Source organism: Nanorana parkeri, unplaced genomic scaffold, assembly GCF_000935625.1.
Source record: "Nanorana parkeri isolate BGI_ZX_2015 unplaced genomic scaffold, ASM93562v1 scaffold24, whole genome shotgun sequence".
Classification (NCBI taxonomy): domain Eukaryota; kingdom Metazoa; phylum Chordata; class Amphibia; order Anura; family Dicroglossidae; genus Nanorana; species Nanorana parkeri.
In genome coordinates, this window is record NW_017306292.1 from 1,832,328 (window position 1) to 1,851,429 (window position 19,102).

A 19,102-nucleotide genomic window follows, 5' to 3' on the forward strand; every position below is an offset into this window, starting at 1 on the left:
ATATATATATATAATCTCAAAGCTTATTAAAAGCTATTAAACATATGTATTTGTCCTGCAAAGTCTATGATAATGACTTTGAGAAATGATAAAGAATGTAGCAGACTATACTATATAACACATGGCTGAGTTAGTGTTCACCAGCCCAGGATCAGATGCACCTGATATATCCTTATGGGGGTTAGACAGGTACAGATGGGGATTGATTGATTTAGGATGTTATGTTCTAGGCAAAGTCCTCTCTCTAATATTCCTCAGTGTATGGTTGGGTGTTCACACATGTTCAATGTATCCCATCAGTTATATTATATTTCACCCATTTACAGGGTTATTCACAGAAGGGTGAAGAGTTCGGAGAAGGCAGGAGAAGGGAACAATCTAGGACAGCATAGCTGATTTGGAATAATTCTCCAATTCAGCTCACTTTCCAGTTCAGCTATGTTGTCCTAGATTCCTGCCTTCTCCAAACCCTTCACCCTTTTGTGAATAATCCTGATAATGTGATTGCTGAATGAGAGACGATCAATCGGTTCTCCTTCCACACTAAACATCATGGATGGTGGAATCTCTGTTGCCTCAATACCTGAACCTCTCATAAAATCCTGATCATTTTATAACCAGCTCAGTCCATTTTTAAAACAACTTTTGTTGAGCCAACAGAGCACCCATGGCCCAATTCAGGAGGAATCTGTTGAAAATTGGGCTATATATGGCCAGTATAAATAGATTTTGGACATCAATACTTCCTATTAGGGATGTTCAGATACCAGTGCTGATACTTGCCATTTTCATGAGAACTACCAGGGTTGCAGCGGATGCAGCTGGGACCTGGCTCTGGCGCTCCACCACTATCCTGAAATCATCAGTCTGTATTGTTTTAGAAAAACTGTCACATGACAATAAACAAAAATGTATCAGTACTTGTATCTGTGAGTACTTGGGCAAGTATCAGTACTTGTAGTTGCAAAACTGGTATCGGTGCATCCCTTTATATATATTTATAAAAGCAAAATCGTACATTATAACAGGGATGCACAAATCCCAGGAGCTCCGTGTGCTCCTTAAAAATGACACGTGCCCAGTGGCGTCACAAGGGGAGTGCGGCCCGCACCCGGGTGACACCATTGGAGGGGTGACACCAAAATGGCTTACAGTCATTTTGGTGTCACCCCCCTCTGAAAAGTCGGGCGCTCGGTCATGGGCCAAACACCCGACAGTATCAGGACAGAGGAGGGGACCCGGCGGCATACCTTCTCCCGCCGGGTGGCTGTCTCCTCCTCTCTCTGCCAGCGTCCATCACCAAGATGGCCGCCGGCAGGTCACATGCACGGTGACGTCTCGGCAGGGTGACACTCGGACCCCGCTCTGGGTGTCACCCAGCCTCGGGACGCCCCTGCACGTGCCTCCTAACTTTTGAATTTTTCTCTAGTCCAGTCTTGGAGCTGGAAAAGTATCGGTACTTGTACTTTTGCCGAGTACGTACTTGGTATCTGAACATCGCTACTTCCTATGATAATAAAGGGTCCTCTCATTATAAAAACACTTTATCTCCTCCTATAATGGCTTCTAGTGACTTTTAGACATGTGCACTGCCAAAAAATTCGTTTCGTTTCGTTTTAAATTTGGATTTGTGTTATTTCGTTTTTCAGGATTCGTGTGTGAAAGTCAATTCGGATTCGGAATTCGGATTCGGACGAAATTCGGTAGCGTTAGTACGAACGTGCGTTTCGTTTTCAGTTCTTATTCGTTTCTTATTCGTTTCGTTCGTTTGCAGCAAAAGTGACATTTGAGGGGGAAAAAATATTTTTCTCCTTCTCTGTCACTTTGCTCCAACGAACGAAACGAATAAGAAACGAATAAGAACAGAAAACGAAACGAACGTTCGTACTAACGCTACCGAATTTCGGAAATGGAAATTCGGATTCGTTTGCATTCGTTATGTCTGTAATTCGGAATTCGGATACATCCGAATGTCCGAATTTCCGAAAATTCGTCCGAATTTCGATTCGGAACGAAACGAATCGCACATGTCTAGTGACTTTCCCATCTTCCTTTATGTTCCACAGTCTCCTGCATTACCAAACATGCTTCCATCAGTGTTCCATGTGACACAAGTGACTTATCCGGAGAGTTGTGATGTCACTGATTGCAGAGAAATGATGTAGAATTGTAGATGATAGGTCTTAGTTTTGGGGAGATGTGATGTCACCCTTAAAATATAACATATCTGCAGCACAACAGTATCAAAATATCAAATTGTAAGTGTACAAGTAACAGAAGGTGAGTTACATGTGAAGGTCGGTGTTCTCTGTAGAAATATGGAACTCATCATTACAAAGCAGAGACGTCCTGACCTAAAAGTAGAACAACCCGGGTCTTATGACAGACTCAGATTAGGGTTTGTTACCAAATTCTTTGCTGACAAAGTATGTGGACACTTATTAAAATGAAATATTCTGATATATAAAGAGAAAAGTTTCCCCTCTAAGTAACAATGTATGGGAATGCGTGACTCTATAAAACGCTGACCTAAGGACGGTATTTGATATAACTGTAGAAATCACTATATTTTGTAGTAGAATGAATGTTATTCCCATTATGTATATGTGTATGGCGATCAGATTACGAGGACTAACTTTGTTGCTATTGTATTACTATGTAGATCATACCTTCATTGATATATATACAGGAAAGGGGATTTATCAAAACTGGAGCAGACAAAATCTGGAGCAGCTGTGCATGGCAACCAATCAGCCTCTCCGTTTCATTTTTAAATCTTAACTGAATAAACTGAAGAGAGAAGCTGATTGGTTGCCATGCACAGGTGCTCCAGATTTTTGTCTGTTCCCGTTTTGATAAATCCCCCCCAGTGTGTGTGTATGTATGTATGTATGTATATATATATATGTATATATATATGTGTGTGTGTATATATATATATATATATGTGTGTGTATGTATTTATTATTGCTAATTTGTAATGATAGGTTCTGGACACCTTATGATACCATTTACGGCTGAAAGATGTAAATGTATGAAAACAGTAAACATTTTGAGGTATATCATATATAGGGCAAGTCTGCCCAACCCAGCAGGAACAGAGTGATGAATGGATTAGGATAATGCCCTAATTGGAAGATTTACTTAATTGAAAAAAAGAACAAACACTTTGGGAATTACATTAATTATATTGTTACAACAAAATTACCTATTAGTAACCAGATTTCATGTTGGTACAGTCTCCACAGTTTAGAGATCTCTGCTGATTGGTTGCTCAGGGCTATCGCTTTTTGAACATCTTGTTGCATTTTCCACCTGTGTTAAAAAAAACTTGACTATCTGTGAAATGAATGTGAGCTTTTTAATTTTAGCCTTTATAAAAAGTGCAGCCAAACATTTTCTGATGCACTCGGATCCATATTTCGATTAAGAAGAGTGACCTTAAAATGGCCCCGTCTAGAATGTACATCTCCTGGTCTCCTGCAGGGTTCATTGGTTCCTCCCGTAGGCCTCCAAGTCACTACAGGACACAGCAATGCCATGGAGGTTGGCAGGAGAATGTAGTGAGTCCTGCTGGAGACCGGGAGATGAACACTCTGGGAGGACTTCAGTAGACAGTTCTTCCTGGACGGAGGGGCGTTCTGCATCACAGGCACCAAGAAGGTATTCACTATCTTCTTATGCAATGTATTCTTTATGGTATTTTACGTTTTCTGATCAGGTCACTTTAATGAAGTCTGAAGCCTCATTTAATAAACATTCTTAAACTGTCTGTGGGCCTAAGGGAAGAAGAAGAAGAACATGGCCCCAGCACACCCATTTTCCATTTTTAATATAATGGTTTAGGAACATGAAGGTGGATAGAGGCATCAGATTCTAACTGGCTGACATCTGGGAATCTGACATGTTTCTATGACAGTTGGGCTTTCCTTGGAACACCTGTGACCACAACCTCAGTGAGACCCAAATCTTATGGTTGTCCCCAGAACAGGAACAGAGGGGACTTGTTCCAGGTACAACTGTATGTAATAGGGGTATATTTTCTTCTCACTTTGTGTTGTGTCTCCAGGGCAGCAAATCAATGGAAAGAAGAAAACCTTTTGGTCTTAGCGTTGGGCAGAGTGGGGAAGTATTAGAACCCTTGTTGGGTTTTACAGCTTGTTAAAAAGAGTTTCCCTCACTTCTATCTCCTCTCCGAACAATGTTTATTGAGACAAGGTTTAAATAGAAATAATAAAGCCATCATAAGTGAAGGCAGGTTTCCACAAACACACTTATAGGATACGAATGTACATATATATCTGACAGTGCGGGGTTGGAAGAAAGCTACTGTACATCAACAGATTATTACTACACATCCGACCACCTTCTCATCTCTTTTTACAGTAACGTTGAGTTGGCTTGTGACATTAAGTAAGATGCAAACCGAGGTATATTGAGTGGGTACACATAGTGCTTCTAAAACTTTGCTGGATGTTGTCAAGTAGATTCAGCCACTGGATTCTTCTAAATTCGGGCTGGCTCATCTGTTCTCAAAGGACTTTCATTTATTATGTACATTTAAAAAACTAAATTTTAGCAGCAGGAGTTAAGGTCCTTACAGACTTTAAGGACTGTGTACCCAGTCAAAGCTGTTTACAGTCTGGTCAGGGAACATTTGTGTGTTGTGGGCCCCCCATTTTTGGCTGACGTTCCCTGGATCATTTTGCTTAGGGGAAAGTCAAGTAACCAGAATAGATTTTCCTGGTCCATTAAAATGGTCCCTGCAGAGACATACCAGAACCTGCAGTGCACCCTCCTTCGTAGGCACAAACATACAGTTCCTTATGTGAATTGCATGCTTGCAGGATAATTTGTGTTAGAAAGAGTGCTTGGTGGCCAGGTCATACATGCACGGCACCTGCAGTGTAAAGTTGGCAGGTCACTTTAGAGTTCAGGATGGTACATTGGATCCAGCAATGGAAAGATCATGCCATTGTAGTGCTGGACATAGAAAAGAAGCCAGTGGTGGATTTAGAATCAAAGCATCTGCCAAACAAATATATTAATGTACCTATGTGGGGGGTGAGTGCAGCTATTTGTAATAATTTGTTGGATCAGGAATTCATGTTTTTTCTGAGCTGTAAAGATTTCTTTCTAGGGAACATGACTGCAGAAAAATGCACAATACCAGCTCTTATATCATTCTGGGCAAAAGCTCTAAAGCTCCAACAACTGCCCTGTGGGCTTATAATCATCGATTGCAAGATTTATTTAGCAAATTCATCATTCTATATTGTGAATTTTCTTATATAGCTCCCTTGCCAGCAAGCAGCAATATATTTTTATATCTTGATCTAAATCCTAAAACCATCATGGGGTAGTCATGGCTAGCAATACATTTCAGGAAAGCTATTTATGCAATGCATAGGGCTCTTCTGCACTGCTGTGCAGATCAAACTACCCTTGTAATACTATACTGGGACCTCCTGTACTTCTCTACAGGTCCCAACAGGAAGCACTTTATACCTCCTTCAAGGGTGTCTGGATAGTGCAAGTGCAGCACGGTGAATCGCACATTCTCCACACACAGATGAAATCTGGGCATTGTTTTAGAATATTGTAGAGATCATAGGTCTTGCCTTCCTATTGTCTGATAAAACTCAGCCACCACTATTTGAGTTGATGAAAATCACAGCTCCCTGTATATGGGGAGTAAAGCTGGTCATACACTAATCGATTTTCAATTGGAAATTTTTGTTGCTGCCAGGAACCCTCTTTCGATTCTTTCCATCAAGCACAGACCAATGTCGATTTCGATAATCGTTCATTAGCAATACTAACACATTTTGTCGATCGACAGAACGGATTTTTATTTGCAGTGTTCTTGCTGCAATTTTCTTGTACGAAAATGCCACTAATCCATCGATTTTCGTAAGATTCGAAAAACATTTTGCGGCCTGAAGTACAGTAATTAAAATCATTAGTGTCCCATTATCGTGATGGATTATCGTTTGAAAGACCATTGATGGACAAAAATCGATAGGTGTATGGGCACCTTAACTGTTGCCTGTGTCCTACTGCTACTTACAGGCATCTGGCCTTTGTTCTTTGTTGGGAAAGCATTAGATTTGTTTATGAGGGCTACACACTTCTCATCCAAATTTTCATTCTGACCTGCAGTAGTCCGAACATACCTCAAAGCTATGGCAGGTTGGACTTGTAATGCCCTACTTTCCAAATCCAGAGCCTTGCTAGTGGTATCTCACAAATACTCAGAAGCATGAGCAAGCTTCTCTTTCTAGAACTCCTCTTGCAACTCTTCCTTTTTCCTAATTTTGGATTCCTTGTGTAGAGCATAAAGGAAGTGATAAACAAATATAGTACTGACCGCATCTCTCCTTATTTATAAGTCTGAGACTCCATTACCCCAAGCTCTATTCAAAGAAGAAGCATACTTAGCAAACTCCTTTGCAGGAGACATCCATGGACTATCTCTAGCCCAAGCAGGCAGGTTGCACGCCGTGCAGCACTTCACTGATTTTCTGCATGCTTATTCCCCTTTGACAATCTGCACAGCATTTTTCTTCAGCAAAGATATGAAAAGCAATGGCCAATGCAAATGATAAATCTGTGTAATCCCAGTTTACATGCCTCCAGTGTTTTGCTTTGGTTAAATATAAGTCTCAGGTTGTACTGCACTCTTTAAGGAAGTACAGTATAGGTGTTTACACAAAATACGGTGTCAAAAGGTGTCTTTACTGGATTAAAGATGTAAGAAAGGAGTACAGGAGATCTAACAGGGTAAGCGGCACAGAGGAAACCAGTGAATACAACCTTATACATGCATAGACAAGCAATAAACTATTTACCGGAGTTTAAGCACTTAACAATAACATATACAATTCATTATTACTAAGCTATACATTCATTTCTGATGGTTGGTCATGCTTCGTTGCAATGTTTAGGAAGGAGTTTTCTCTCGGTCAGGGAGCACGGCATGGCTGCTCACTCTTCCTTCAGGGTACTAATATCCCTATTTATTGCTTCAGCTTTGCAGATTCCAAAGTAATAGGAAAGTTTGTGAATTCTAACACACAAATGAGACAGTAAGCCATAGCTTTGATTTCATTTGTATGCGAAGAGAAAAAAAACTGTATTTACATTGAATACCCAACTATGTGCAATACAAAATTACAGGATCTTCCTTTGTACACGATTTGACAATTCAAGTGAACAAAGCTGCACACTGTTCACTGGAAGTGAACTTCTCTTCTACCCATGTGGTAAATTAACCTGGGTTGTACCCAGACATAACCATATCATATCTTTTGGCCCCTTTAAATCAATGAGAGCATTACTGTGTAGCATCTTGTTTGCTGGAATTAAGAGTATGTAGTGGGTAGTCTGGAAGAAACAAATGTGTGCACTGCCTTGAAAGATTCATCTTATAACGTTTATATCTGTGGGTAACAGAAGATATTAAAGACGGATCATTCCTAGGGAAACAGCTGATTGGTTGTGTTGGATATTTTTCAGTCAATCATTAATATTTCTTGAAGACAGGGTTGGCATACCCTTTCAACAGTTCATGTCTATCGATAGGTAGTTTACATTTCTTTCTATAATTAATTAAATTCTCACTGAATGTAATGTACAAATACTGGAAGCTGTAGAACAGCCATGGCATTTGGAGCCAAGCGCTGTCTATGTGGTATATGTACAGCATATTCTCTTGTGCACATGCTTTAGTACGTGCATAGTGACATAATGTAATGTAGTACTGTCATAGTGACATTAATTGCTGTGGTGTGCAGTTTCACATTCCGAACAGATCAGATATGAGCTTTTAGATGCTAATCTACTTTTTTATTACTGGTATTTATATAGCGCTGACAATTTGCACAGCACATGAACATTTACATCAGTCCCTGTCCTCAAGGAGCTTACAATCTAAGGTCCATATCTCACATGCACATATACAGGCATTATTTAGACAGGAGCCAATTCATCTCCCAGCATCTTTTTGGAGTTTGGGAAGTACCCAGAGGAAACCCATGCAAGCACAGATACAACATGCAAACTCCTTGCAGATGGCGTCCTGACAAGGATTTGAATCAGAGACCCCCCAGTGCTAACCACTAACCCACTGCACTTCCCCACTAATGGTGCCTGAGTGCTGATTTGTTGCCCCAATTAAATCCCTTGGAGCCCATGAGAATTTGACATGATTCTGATTCTAAGAAGGTATCAGGCACCCAATTTCTTACCAAATGTAACCTCCACTTTAAAGTAGATGGAATTGGCACACGTTTATTATATATTGTTGTGTATTTTACCCTTCTTTACCAATGAATACATAGGGGAGAACAGACCTTTTCTTCATTTTGCTTCATGAGTAATGCAGCTTCCCAAAATGTGCAAATAGTTTGTTGGCAGCACTAAGAATATCAACAGAAGTCTTTTCATAGAGTGGGATGTGCAGAACTGAACAACTGGCAGCAGCCTGACACTAGGAGTAGACTCTCTAGTTTGTGTCAGTGATTGTGTATTATTTATAAGTCACCTGGTGCCATATTGTACAGTGCTTTGTAACATGTTTGGGGGCTAAAGGACTATGGTCAAACTCGGAGAGAGAGAGAGAGAGAGCAGATAAAATGCTTGGTCAAAATATCAGTGGTCTATCTCTTGCCAGAGAAAGATAGATAGGACTTCAGTTTGAGTTTCACCCTTCTGACTTTAAACTATCCACTGGCTAGTTACATCCACTGGGCCGCATAATGGTGCTTAAAGGAGAATTATGACATGAGTGCTTTTCACTCACCTCATAGTTCTAGCCGACCTGTGACAGCCTCATTGTCACAGGTCGGCTCAGTAGATCGGGAGGTGAGAGCACACATACCGGGTTCCCTCGCCTCTCGATCCTGTCACGGCTCTCTGCCGTGACAGGGGGAGGGGCTGGATTCCCCGCTCCGATCCGCCAGCGCTGACTGACGGAACGGACGGGGGAGGGGGCGGGTATAGCTGGCTCTGCCTCTAGATAGGCAGAGCCAGCTGTCACTCACGCAGCTGGGCAGATCCCGTCATCTAAGTCGGGATCCGCTCCAGGTGCGGCGTCTCAGTATACCGCGAGCTACAGCTCGCGGTATACTGAGCGTAGGGTAACGGGAGGACACAAACTAGCGTCCTCCCGTTACCCCAAGGAGAACTATGGGGAAAAACACTGACCCCCATAGTTCTCCTTTAACATTATAAGCCAAGAATACCACTCTTAAATTTTAAAGGTATACAGTATCTTACTATCTATTCTACTATTTTGGTCTTTCCAAACAAGTGGCAAGATGTAGCACTGAAAAGTTTTCTAACTATTTCTTGGAACTGCTTTAGGGATGGAGGGATGGTTAAAAAGGAGTAGTCATTGTCGGAGAAAGGTTGTTTTAATAGAATGGTGTCTTCTAGTCTTAAAATTGGATAGCAGGCACAAATGTGTATATTCTCTTAATTTTTTTGTATGCTAGAGATACAACAGGAAGGAAGAGGAAATCTCCCCATAGTGAGATAATCTCCCCTCTTAAATAGTTGTTACTGAAACAGGTGTCTCAATTGAAAGGTTTCCTTTATAGTGCTGTTACGCTGACAACTGTAAAATATTCACATTCCCTTCATGGTCTGCAATTAAAGCCTGACATGAATTGCAATCCTTCATTTAAAACTAAACTTAGAAAATAGGTTTTAACGTTAAATACACTCTGAATAAAGTAGTACTTTACAGGTTAAATATATCTAACGCCATGAATATTTTTTTGTTTAAAGAAAGGATACATTATCTGCAAGTACATGTCATCCATGCCAGAAATCCAGTGTCTTTGTAACTTCCTGTGCACTGAACTGAAATCTTAAACTGTTATTAGCCATCCCAGCTATATTCTATAAACACCCTCTTTTCCCAATGCAGTGGAGTCCAATCAGGAGATCACTGCCTAGGGTGACAACGCTGCTCCTCCATAGATACAATACAGACAGTGTAGAACCCAACTCAGGATAGGAAGTGTGTAACAAAGAAAATCTTGAAAAAAGAGGTGATGGGGGTGAAAGCTCAGGCACAATGGTGAAAACAAGGGGGTGCCATGCACAGCTGTGGTTAGTGCAAGGGGTTAGGCGCCAAGAAGTGGGGTTGGGATGGGGGTGTGTGCAGGCACAGTGGTGAGATGACCGGGGATGGAGGGTATGAGAGTAGAGGCAGTAGACAGTGGTGAGAGGTGGTTCAGGCATGGTAGTAAGAGTAGGGGTAAAAGTTAAACCCTTGATCATGGTGGGAAGGGGTGCAGACTTGGTGTTGAGTGCAGGAGGAAAGGGGGTGTACATGGTACTGAGTGTGGGGTTAAAGCAGGTGTGATAATAAGAAAGGGGCGAGGGGAGAAAATGGGGTCAGGTACCATGGTGGGGTGGTTGGGCCGGCAGGTTAGTTGGTAAGAGTGGGCATGGTGGGCATGCAGATGGGTTGAAGAGAGTGGGGGTGTTGTGACAGATGTAGAGTTGGGGGGAGGAGAATGCAGGTATGCTGGTGATAGCAGGGGTTGGGTTACTGACAGAGTGATGAGAGCAGGGAGAATGTTGCTGAGAGGAAGGGGCTACTGGCAGAGTACTGGGAGTAAAGGGCTGCTGGAAGAGTCCTGAGAGCAAAGGAGCTTGCTGGCAGGGTGTTCAGAGGAAAGGGGCTCATTGGCAGGGTACTGAAAGGAAGGGGCTACTGACAGAGTACTGGGAGGAAACATAAGTGTAGTAATGTAATTTACATTGCATGCACAATGTATTGTCCCTCACATGCCCGGATGCTTCTGCCTTACCCGATACTTAGATCAATATGGCACTGAGACCCTATGCATGTGTGGTAGTGTACTGCCACTACCACAAACGGGATATCTCACCACCATATTTCTGACATCATGATATGCACATTCAGCACATACACAGTACTGCCACTATGTTGTAATGTCCGAAATAGGACAGCGAGATCCCACACAAGCACAGTAGTGGCACTATACTACTGCATATGCATGGGATATGGCTGCTATATTGATCTAAGAATCGGGAGCGCTGGAGAGACAATACACTGCACATGTGTGGGGATCATAAACCACATTAGTGTGCATGTGTGGGAACTATTACTTTTGGGGGCATGGAAGTGACAGAACACTTCGTTTGTGTCAGGATACTCAGTGCAGAAGGTACCTATTTATGACGTGTATGTGTCCTAGCACCATGCATGTACTTCAGCGATAGCTTCATGTTATATTTCAGGTCAGGTTTTCGGATGGTGACATTACTGGACCATACCTCCACAATATGTGTAGAAGCAGTCACTTTGAGTCTCATTCGGAAGCGAATATAACAGGGTGACAACACAAAAACACAATTTGGAGACAGGGACAGAGTGTCGTCCCCCTGGACAAGAACTTTCATGGCAGGATCTCCAGATATTATTTCAATGAAAGATTTTAGATTTAAAAGCATTAAAACATTTTTAATAATTACATTAATATGTTATAGTTTATATGAGATTTAGGGAACAACTTCAGGAAAAGTTTTCATTAACCCTTGCAATGTGGCTAACCCTGCACTGCAAGGGTTAACTGTTCATTTTCAAATGAAAATAAAAAGTTATAATCACCCGATCCTCCGAGCCGACTTGTTGTAATACACTGTGTATAGCATGTGAGGACGCAGAGGCTGGTCGGCTCCGAGGTTCGGGTGAGCATAACTTTTTTTATTTTCGTTCCTAGACCAAAACGAGCACTTAAAGTGAACCTCTACCCCCTTTGACTAAAAATCACATCAGCATACAGCTCTGCAGGCTGATATGAAATCATCTTACATTCACTAGCTAAAAAAACATTTTTTTTTTTTTTTTACAATTTCTTTCTTTCCCACTTCCTGGTCCTGTTCTGGCATAAATAATGTAATCATGCCCAAGCATTGCATCCTGGGAAATCTCATCTGTAATCTCATGAGATCTCCGGGAAAGGCATTTTCCTCCCCTGAGATGATGCGAGAATACTGGGAAAGAAAAGAGAAGTAAGGTATGCAAAGTATACAAAGCCGGCAATTATCTAGAAGTATGTGTTTGTAGATTGTCATTACTAAACATTTCTAACATGTAAGTTTGTTGTTATTTTAAAGATATGGGTAAAGTTCTTCTTCAACCCTTGCAGTGCGGGGGTAGCACCACTGCAAGGGTTAATAAAGTGTTTTCACAGAGTTGTTCTTTTAGGCTGGGTTCACACCTTGGCGCATTGAATATGAGCGTTTGTTGCGCGTTTCTACCGCGATTCGCGGTTAAAACACCGCGCGACAAACGCGCGTTTCTGAGGGCTACCTGGCTGTATCCCAATGGATACGCGCGGCAAATACGCCCCAAATAAGCTCCTGTACTTCTTTGGGCGTAGGGCGTTTTGTAGCGCGTTCCTACGGCCTGTAATACGCTCAGGTGGGAACCATGCCCATAGGAAATAATGGGATTTCGGTGTTTGAGCGTTTTGCAAAGCATAGGAACGCGCTACAAAACGCCCAGGTGTGAACCGAGCCTTAGTGATTGGGTTTACATATGCTTCAATATAAAGATGTTATCAGCGAGGACAAAAAGAAAGGGTGACAAGGGCACATTCTTGGTGTGTGACTGGCTATGTCAGATCAAACTTAAAAGGAGCCTGTCTGTAAATAAGCCAACCTAATGGTCCCTGCAATAGAAGAGTGTTATACTCACCTCTACAGCGCCCTGCATCTCCAACCTTTCCTCCATTGCAGAATACGACTCTTCGCCACATAACTCTTCTGGGCTTGTGAGATGACCGTGTCCTGTGCTGCACGCTGTGGCTCCATTCTCTCACCCCTAACATCACTGTTGTGTCCTGTAGTGACGTAGGGGGTCAGCGAATGGAACCACAATGTGTAATAGGGGACACATACATCTGATACTCCTGCAAAAGTTGAATGCCGAAAAGTCTGCATTGCTGAAATGGAGGGAAGGTAGGAGAAGCGGGTCGCTGAAGAGGCAAGTAGAATAGCTTGTTGTTGAAGGTTTTTTTTTTTTTTATCCCAATGGCACGATCTCTTCATCAAAGTCCCTTTTCAGAATACATGTTTTTGATGGCGGATATTACATTTGTAATAAAGTGATCAAACATTTTGCTCTAAATCCTCATATATAAAACTTGTTATACAGTTGAACAAGTAAAGTCATTATAAGAAGTTTAAACAAGCACTGAGAGTTCACCCTCTGCCCCTAAATTTCCACTTGATCGCCTCCCATATACAAATTGTAAGTCAGAGCTCTGACATTCCATATCTTCCACCTTATCTCCACTCTCAATTATGGGTACAATAAAGGATTGGAAAGGAAAAATGATTGGTTAATCCTAGAAGTTTCTCATAGCCGCTAATCATCTTTCATACATTTCTTTACACCATTGATCAGAATTAGATTTGTGTACACAGCATAGATCAGCTAGCGATGGGATACAGATGGCAGGTGCTTGCCCACTCATAAAACAAAATCAGCATATTTTTAAAGGTTTGCTCATGCCCACCTTTCTATCATACCAGGACCAGCTACTACATTGTGATATGTCCAAACTCTTCCAGGATTGCCCTGATTCCCACACTTGTGAATCAGACTGGGAGCTGGTTTTCAGTTCACTCTTGGCAAGCTACAACCCCTATCCCTAGTGGTTTAGTTTTTATATTTTGTTATAACTAAGAATAATATGCTTCTTTACAGTTGAGTTCAGTAGATGTCAGATGTATAAATGTGAGATGTACCCCACATATGCTGTGTAAGCAGTAGCGTTGAGCAGGCCCCTGCCATATAATAAAAGTTCTGGTAGGTTATGTGTGCTCTCAGCGGTCTACATTCTGCTGGCTGCCTGACTCACATGTCCCATGTACTCACTGCTAGCTGCTAAGCTACCTGAGCCTGTGAGCAGGAAGCGAGCACTTTCACACCATAAATAATGAGGCAGCACCGTGTTCCAACATCAACACACTCCAAGACAGGCAGGAGGGAAAACACATGTATAAAACATGCTGCAAAGTCTCAGTGACCCACAAGAATTAAATGCTCTGTTCTGTAGCTCCTCTGCAGCATTCCCATATATTAACCCTAGGTGTGGGGCTAGTGGAGTCCTGAGGGCCTTCAAAGCTAAAATAAATAAATAAATATCATAAATATAACTATTTAACACATTTATTTTATCAGCATTAAGGTGTGATGAAAGAGCAGTCAAAAAGCTTGCCATGGGGTCCCGTTCACAACTTGGTATTCGTAAGTGGTAAGCATCTCCTGCAATGATGTGTTGGTGTAGGGGAACCGCTGGGGGCAATAACAAGCACACATAGGCTATGGAGGGGCTAGACAATACTGGAAATTCTCTGAGCCCCATTTAATGCACTGAAATAAAGAAGATCTCCGCTGTACCACCATTTGTAGTGCTTGGTACTTTGACTCTTGAATGGATCTCTATTGACCTTGCACTGTTCATCTTCTATTAATTTGCAGTGACCCAAAAGAAACTGGTTATATATGTGAATTAGGTGTCTCAACATAGTACCAGTGAAATAACACAAACACACAATTGAAAACAATGAAAAATACCATTTACTTAACTGATAACAGATGACAGGTCACAGAAAATGGCAGTCACCAACCTCATCCATTTCTCACTAGGGGCTAACTTGCAGACATCCTGCCTTGCACAATACTGTGTTTTGATGGCCCTGATGGCACTTCTCCCATCACAAAGCCCCCTAACGAATCAGTACAACTGAGCAGGTTAAATGCTACAAAAATGAATGACACAATAGCTTATTATATCACTCAGCTGATGGGTCCGAGCAGCTACTGCTATGAAAGACCTGCTCTATTAGACCGTTCCTCTGTGAGTTCTACTTGACTATTTTATTTATTTATTTTTTTACAATCCAAGATAGTAACTTTCTATGAATATAATAATCTAGCAATACAAAAGTAGAAGCATGTATTCACTTTTCATGTACTATACTTTAAGACTGTCTTCACATCTGTGCATCCTGGCAATGTGCTGTAAAAATATTGTACTGCAATTCATATTGGCATGCAGTATGATGTGTGGTGCATTGCGGTGCCTTTCATTTCCAATGACACCCTAATGCAAAGTATAGTAGTAGCCTGTAACACCCCACACTACAGCGCACCAAACACATATGTCATGTGTTGTGGTGAGCTGCACTAAAGAAATTGCCGCAGGGGTTGGTTTTTCACCATTCGCCCATTCTAAATAAATCCTAACATGTGAAATACAGAAAATAAAAAATTGCTACAGGGAAAAGTTTTTTTTGACATGTTAGGGAGTCTAGTCTTTAGAAGATTTGTCTCTTCCTGGTTTTGAATAGCAACAGTCTGGAAATAGAGGGAATTATCCCCGTCAGGAGACAGGCCATAGGACAGTGGGTAGGTTTAGTGTGCTGCTGTAGAAAAAGACACAATATCTTCTTGCCTGTGGAGAAAAAGGATCCAGACCCACCATGTGTGAGAGAGAGTAATAGCATTCCCTTGTCCTGGGGGAGCATGGCATTGCTGACTGTGTTCCCCCCTTGGGACAGCTTAGATACTCCAGAGCCAATGAGAGGCTATAACCAGCTCCCTACTGAGACCAAGTACTGCTGAACAAGTGAGTGCGCAACTGGCTGCAGAGTACTGGATGTATCTGCCACATTCTGTGAATCTGCTGAGACATTGCTATTAGAGACCGACTGTGAGAGCTGCCAAGTTATTGCTGCACATTCAAGTTACAGCTAAGAGTACCTGTTGGTTTTCAAGTCTGAGAACTTGATCTGCTGATCATGGATCCTGTTGTGTTGATGCATTATAAGAATTCCAGTAAACCATTTATTGCATCCAGACAAGTAAGCATGTCCCTAAACACCGAGAGCTTGTGAGAACAGAGTTAATAGAACAAGTTGAGGCGTTATACGTCCACACTAAAAAGGTTGTTGCTTCTTCCCACCTCTGGGTCTGCCATGTAGTTACAGGAGAGGCTGGACTCCTGGAGAGGGATGTGAATGACCTCTCAGTGTGAGCCTTGAGATAAATGTCGGTTCACCATGCAGATGGAGTCTTCTGAATTGGATTGAAGCTTCACTCAGAGAAGTCGTGAGTGCTGCAAGTGTGCCTTGACAGACTAGGACATGTGGCACCTGGAGGCTCCCTGTGTTAAGTGTCTCAGCTCTGAGGTTCTCTGTTGGCTACAGAAAAAGCATGGTCACCACTACTTACAGGCAGAAGATACTTTGTGTGTCTCTTTGCCAAAAATCTATACCTACTAGTAATTTCTTATTTCCAGTTTAGTTTAGTTCCATTTTAAGAAAACTTTTCCTAAGATAAATATAGAGGTTACCATTAATGAGAACAGCAGCAAATCACATTTTCTTCTGATAGACTTACATTTGACACACATTATAAATCACTGTTCCATTTACCAACAGCTATGTAATACAAAGGGCTACCTAAACAGTCAATTTGATTTATTCCAGGTCCTGACACTACATAGTTGTTGCAAAAGTAGCATTGTATAATAGTTGCCAGTTAAAGTAATAGAAATACATATTCAGCCAGGCATAACATCGTTTACTTATAGTCTTACCTTCTTTTTCTTGTTATAGATGTTGTACAGTGTCTAAACTAGACTGACCTGTCCAATAACTACCAGAGTTTTATCATGCTGCTCAGTGCATTCTGTAATCCAACAGACCTGGTCAGACACACCCCCTTCCTTCCTCAGCACTGCTCATTACACGGTCACCATAAAGCACTGGAGAGGGAGTGCAGGTAATACATCACCCTCGTCCCCAGAAGCATATATTCACCTTTACTTCCTTTCCATTACATACATTGCTGGGAGTTGGAGAAGCCGCGCTGTGTAAGGTATAAGTTGCTCAAGCCCTAGCTTGCACAGAGATATTATCTTTCTCAATGTGACCATGCTGGTTCTTGGTAATTGGCCAAGCACTGTCACATGCTTCTTCATACTAGCAAGCATCAGACATTTTTTTTTGCTTCTAGCACCTGAACATAGCAATGGAGGAGAGAAGGAACGGTGCAGATGTGCTGCAAGAGAGAGGCCATTAAAGCATAGCTTTTGCAGTAAGGATGTGTCCATCTTTTTCTTGAACAAGAGTAAAACATTTGACACACACTGGTGCTGTCCTTTAAAGATATTTTGAACTAGTTCATCATTTAGGACTGGCTTTTAGGCTAAATCCCAAATCAAAACAGATCTAAGAGCTCTGTAATAATTCTACCTGGGAATCCTACTAACTTTTTTTTACATTTTGCTTTGCAGAACCAGTTTATGTCCCATTCCTGATTGTTGGATCTATATTTATTGCCTTCATCATTGTGGGTTCTTTGGTGGCTGTCTACTGCTGCACATGTCTACGACCAAAGCAGACTTCTCAGCAGCCAATGAGGTTTACATTGCGGACTTACCCTCCAGAATCTCTTCCTATGATTCTCACTGGTACTGCCTTACGAACTCCATCCAGACAGTCCAGCACTGCCACTAGCTCCACGTCAACTGGAGGATCAGTACGTAGACTCTCCTCCTCCAGGACAGACCCTGGATGCCTAGTGACCTCACCACCTCCTCCGTACTCTTCAGCACACTCCATCCACCTGAATCCATCATCTACTTTTCTGGTCCCCACACAGTACTTCTCTTACCCACTGCAGGCAGATGGAAACCCAAACAAAGCCTTCCCTGATTTCCGGCAGTAAGAGGGACTGGAGATCTGTGGAGCTTCGCTGAATAAAGAAAATTATTGTTGTGTTGGACTAAAATACACTGACGGTGCCGGCAGCTGGAAGAGACTAGACTGACTTCACAGGACACAAATAAAAGGACAAGGACAGTGTGCGATATTTTATAGCTTTCATAATGTCAATCACAGTGATCACAAATTAATGGACTGCTAGTAATGAGTTACACTAAATGATGAATGACACTAAAAGCTGAATAAGGTACGCATGCATTAAAGCAACAAGTGTTCAGTAAGTGCTAAACAAACTGAACACCAGAGCCTGGCTCTGGGCACGACCAGGAAGACATTACTGCTTGGGGGCTTAAAGGATGGGGCACTTTTAGCATGAGTATGTGTTTCCGTCTTCCTGCTCTCCCCTAGAAGGTTTGTGGCAGATAACACAGAAAGCTGTAATTCTGCTTCTCCAAGACCCTCAATGTGCTTGACCTTTGTCCCAAAATCTGGCAGATTCAGCATCAAAATCTCTCAGCATACATGCAGAAGACTCCACTTACTCAGTGGAGCAGCCTATTGACTGGCTTTCCAATGAAGTGAATGGAGCCTGGAGCATGCATCATTTTAAAAATATGTGAGGGAATGTGTGCAGTCAGACGGGGTGGTGAAGATCCAATATCTTTTAGAAAAAAAATGCAGGATAGGAAAGGTTCAATACTAATGTACCTATCCTGTAAAGCCCAGGCCTTTACCTTTAGCTAAACTAATACTATCCCACCCACCCCTTCTCCAGCTCTAAACTAATGCTACCCCACCTACCTAATTGTCTCTATCACAGTAGTGACCCACTTTGGTGTCCTTCTCTGCAAATAAAACCTCTTCACTGCTGGCCATACAATGTTGGGTCGTACATGGAGATTGGAGACCCTTGGTGTACCGCCTTATTCAAGTCTATTGGTAATCAGTGTGCAGGTGTATGCAGCTGTGAAGAGAACCTTTTTGCAGAAGTATTGGAGCCCCATAGTACATATAAGTACTCCATAAGTATTGGAGCAGAACTTTGATATAGAGGTAATTAAGCTGGGGTGGTAAGGGCTAGTGCAGTTCTCTAGGCAAACTTTGCTTCGGCGCCCCCCTTCTCTGCAAAGAAATTCTCTTCACTACTGGCCATACAGCGTTGAGCCGTAAACGGAGATTGGAGATCCATGGTTTATTGGTAATCATTGTACAGGCGTAGCCAGCGCTGAAGAGAACATTTCTGCAGAAGAAGTATTAGAGCAGACCACAACTGTGATGTAGAGGTAATTAAGCTGGTGGTGGTAGGGGTTAGTGCAGT

General features: G+C 42.0%; 1 protein-coding gene across 1 annotated transcript in view; it reads left to right on the plus strand.

Moving 5' to 3' along the window:
* SHISA3 (shisa family member 3) overlaps nt 1–17,841 on the plus strand; it is an 18,249-nt gene extending 408 nt beyond the window's left edge. Inside the window, exon 2 of the mRNA XM_018564752.1 lies at nt 17,355–17,841. Coding sequence (XP_018420254.1) covers nt 17,355–17,788 — 434 coding nt within the window. The 3' untranslated portion in view covers nt 17,789–17,841. The remainder of the gene's footprint in view (nt 1–17,354) is intronic.
* Nucleotides 17,842–19,102: the final 1,261 nt, after the last annotated feature.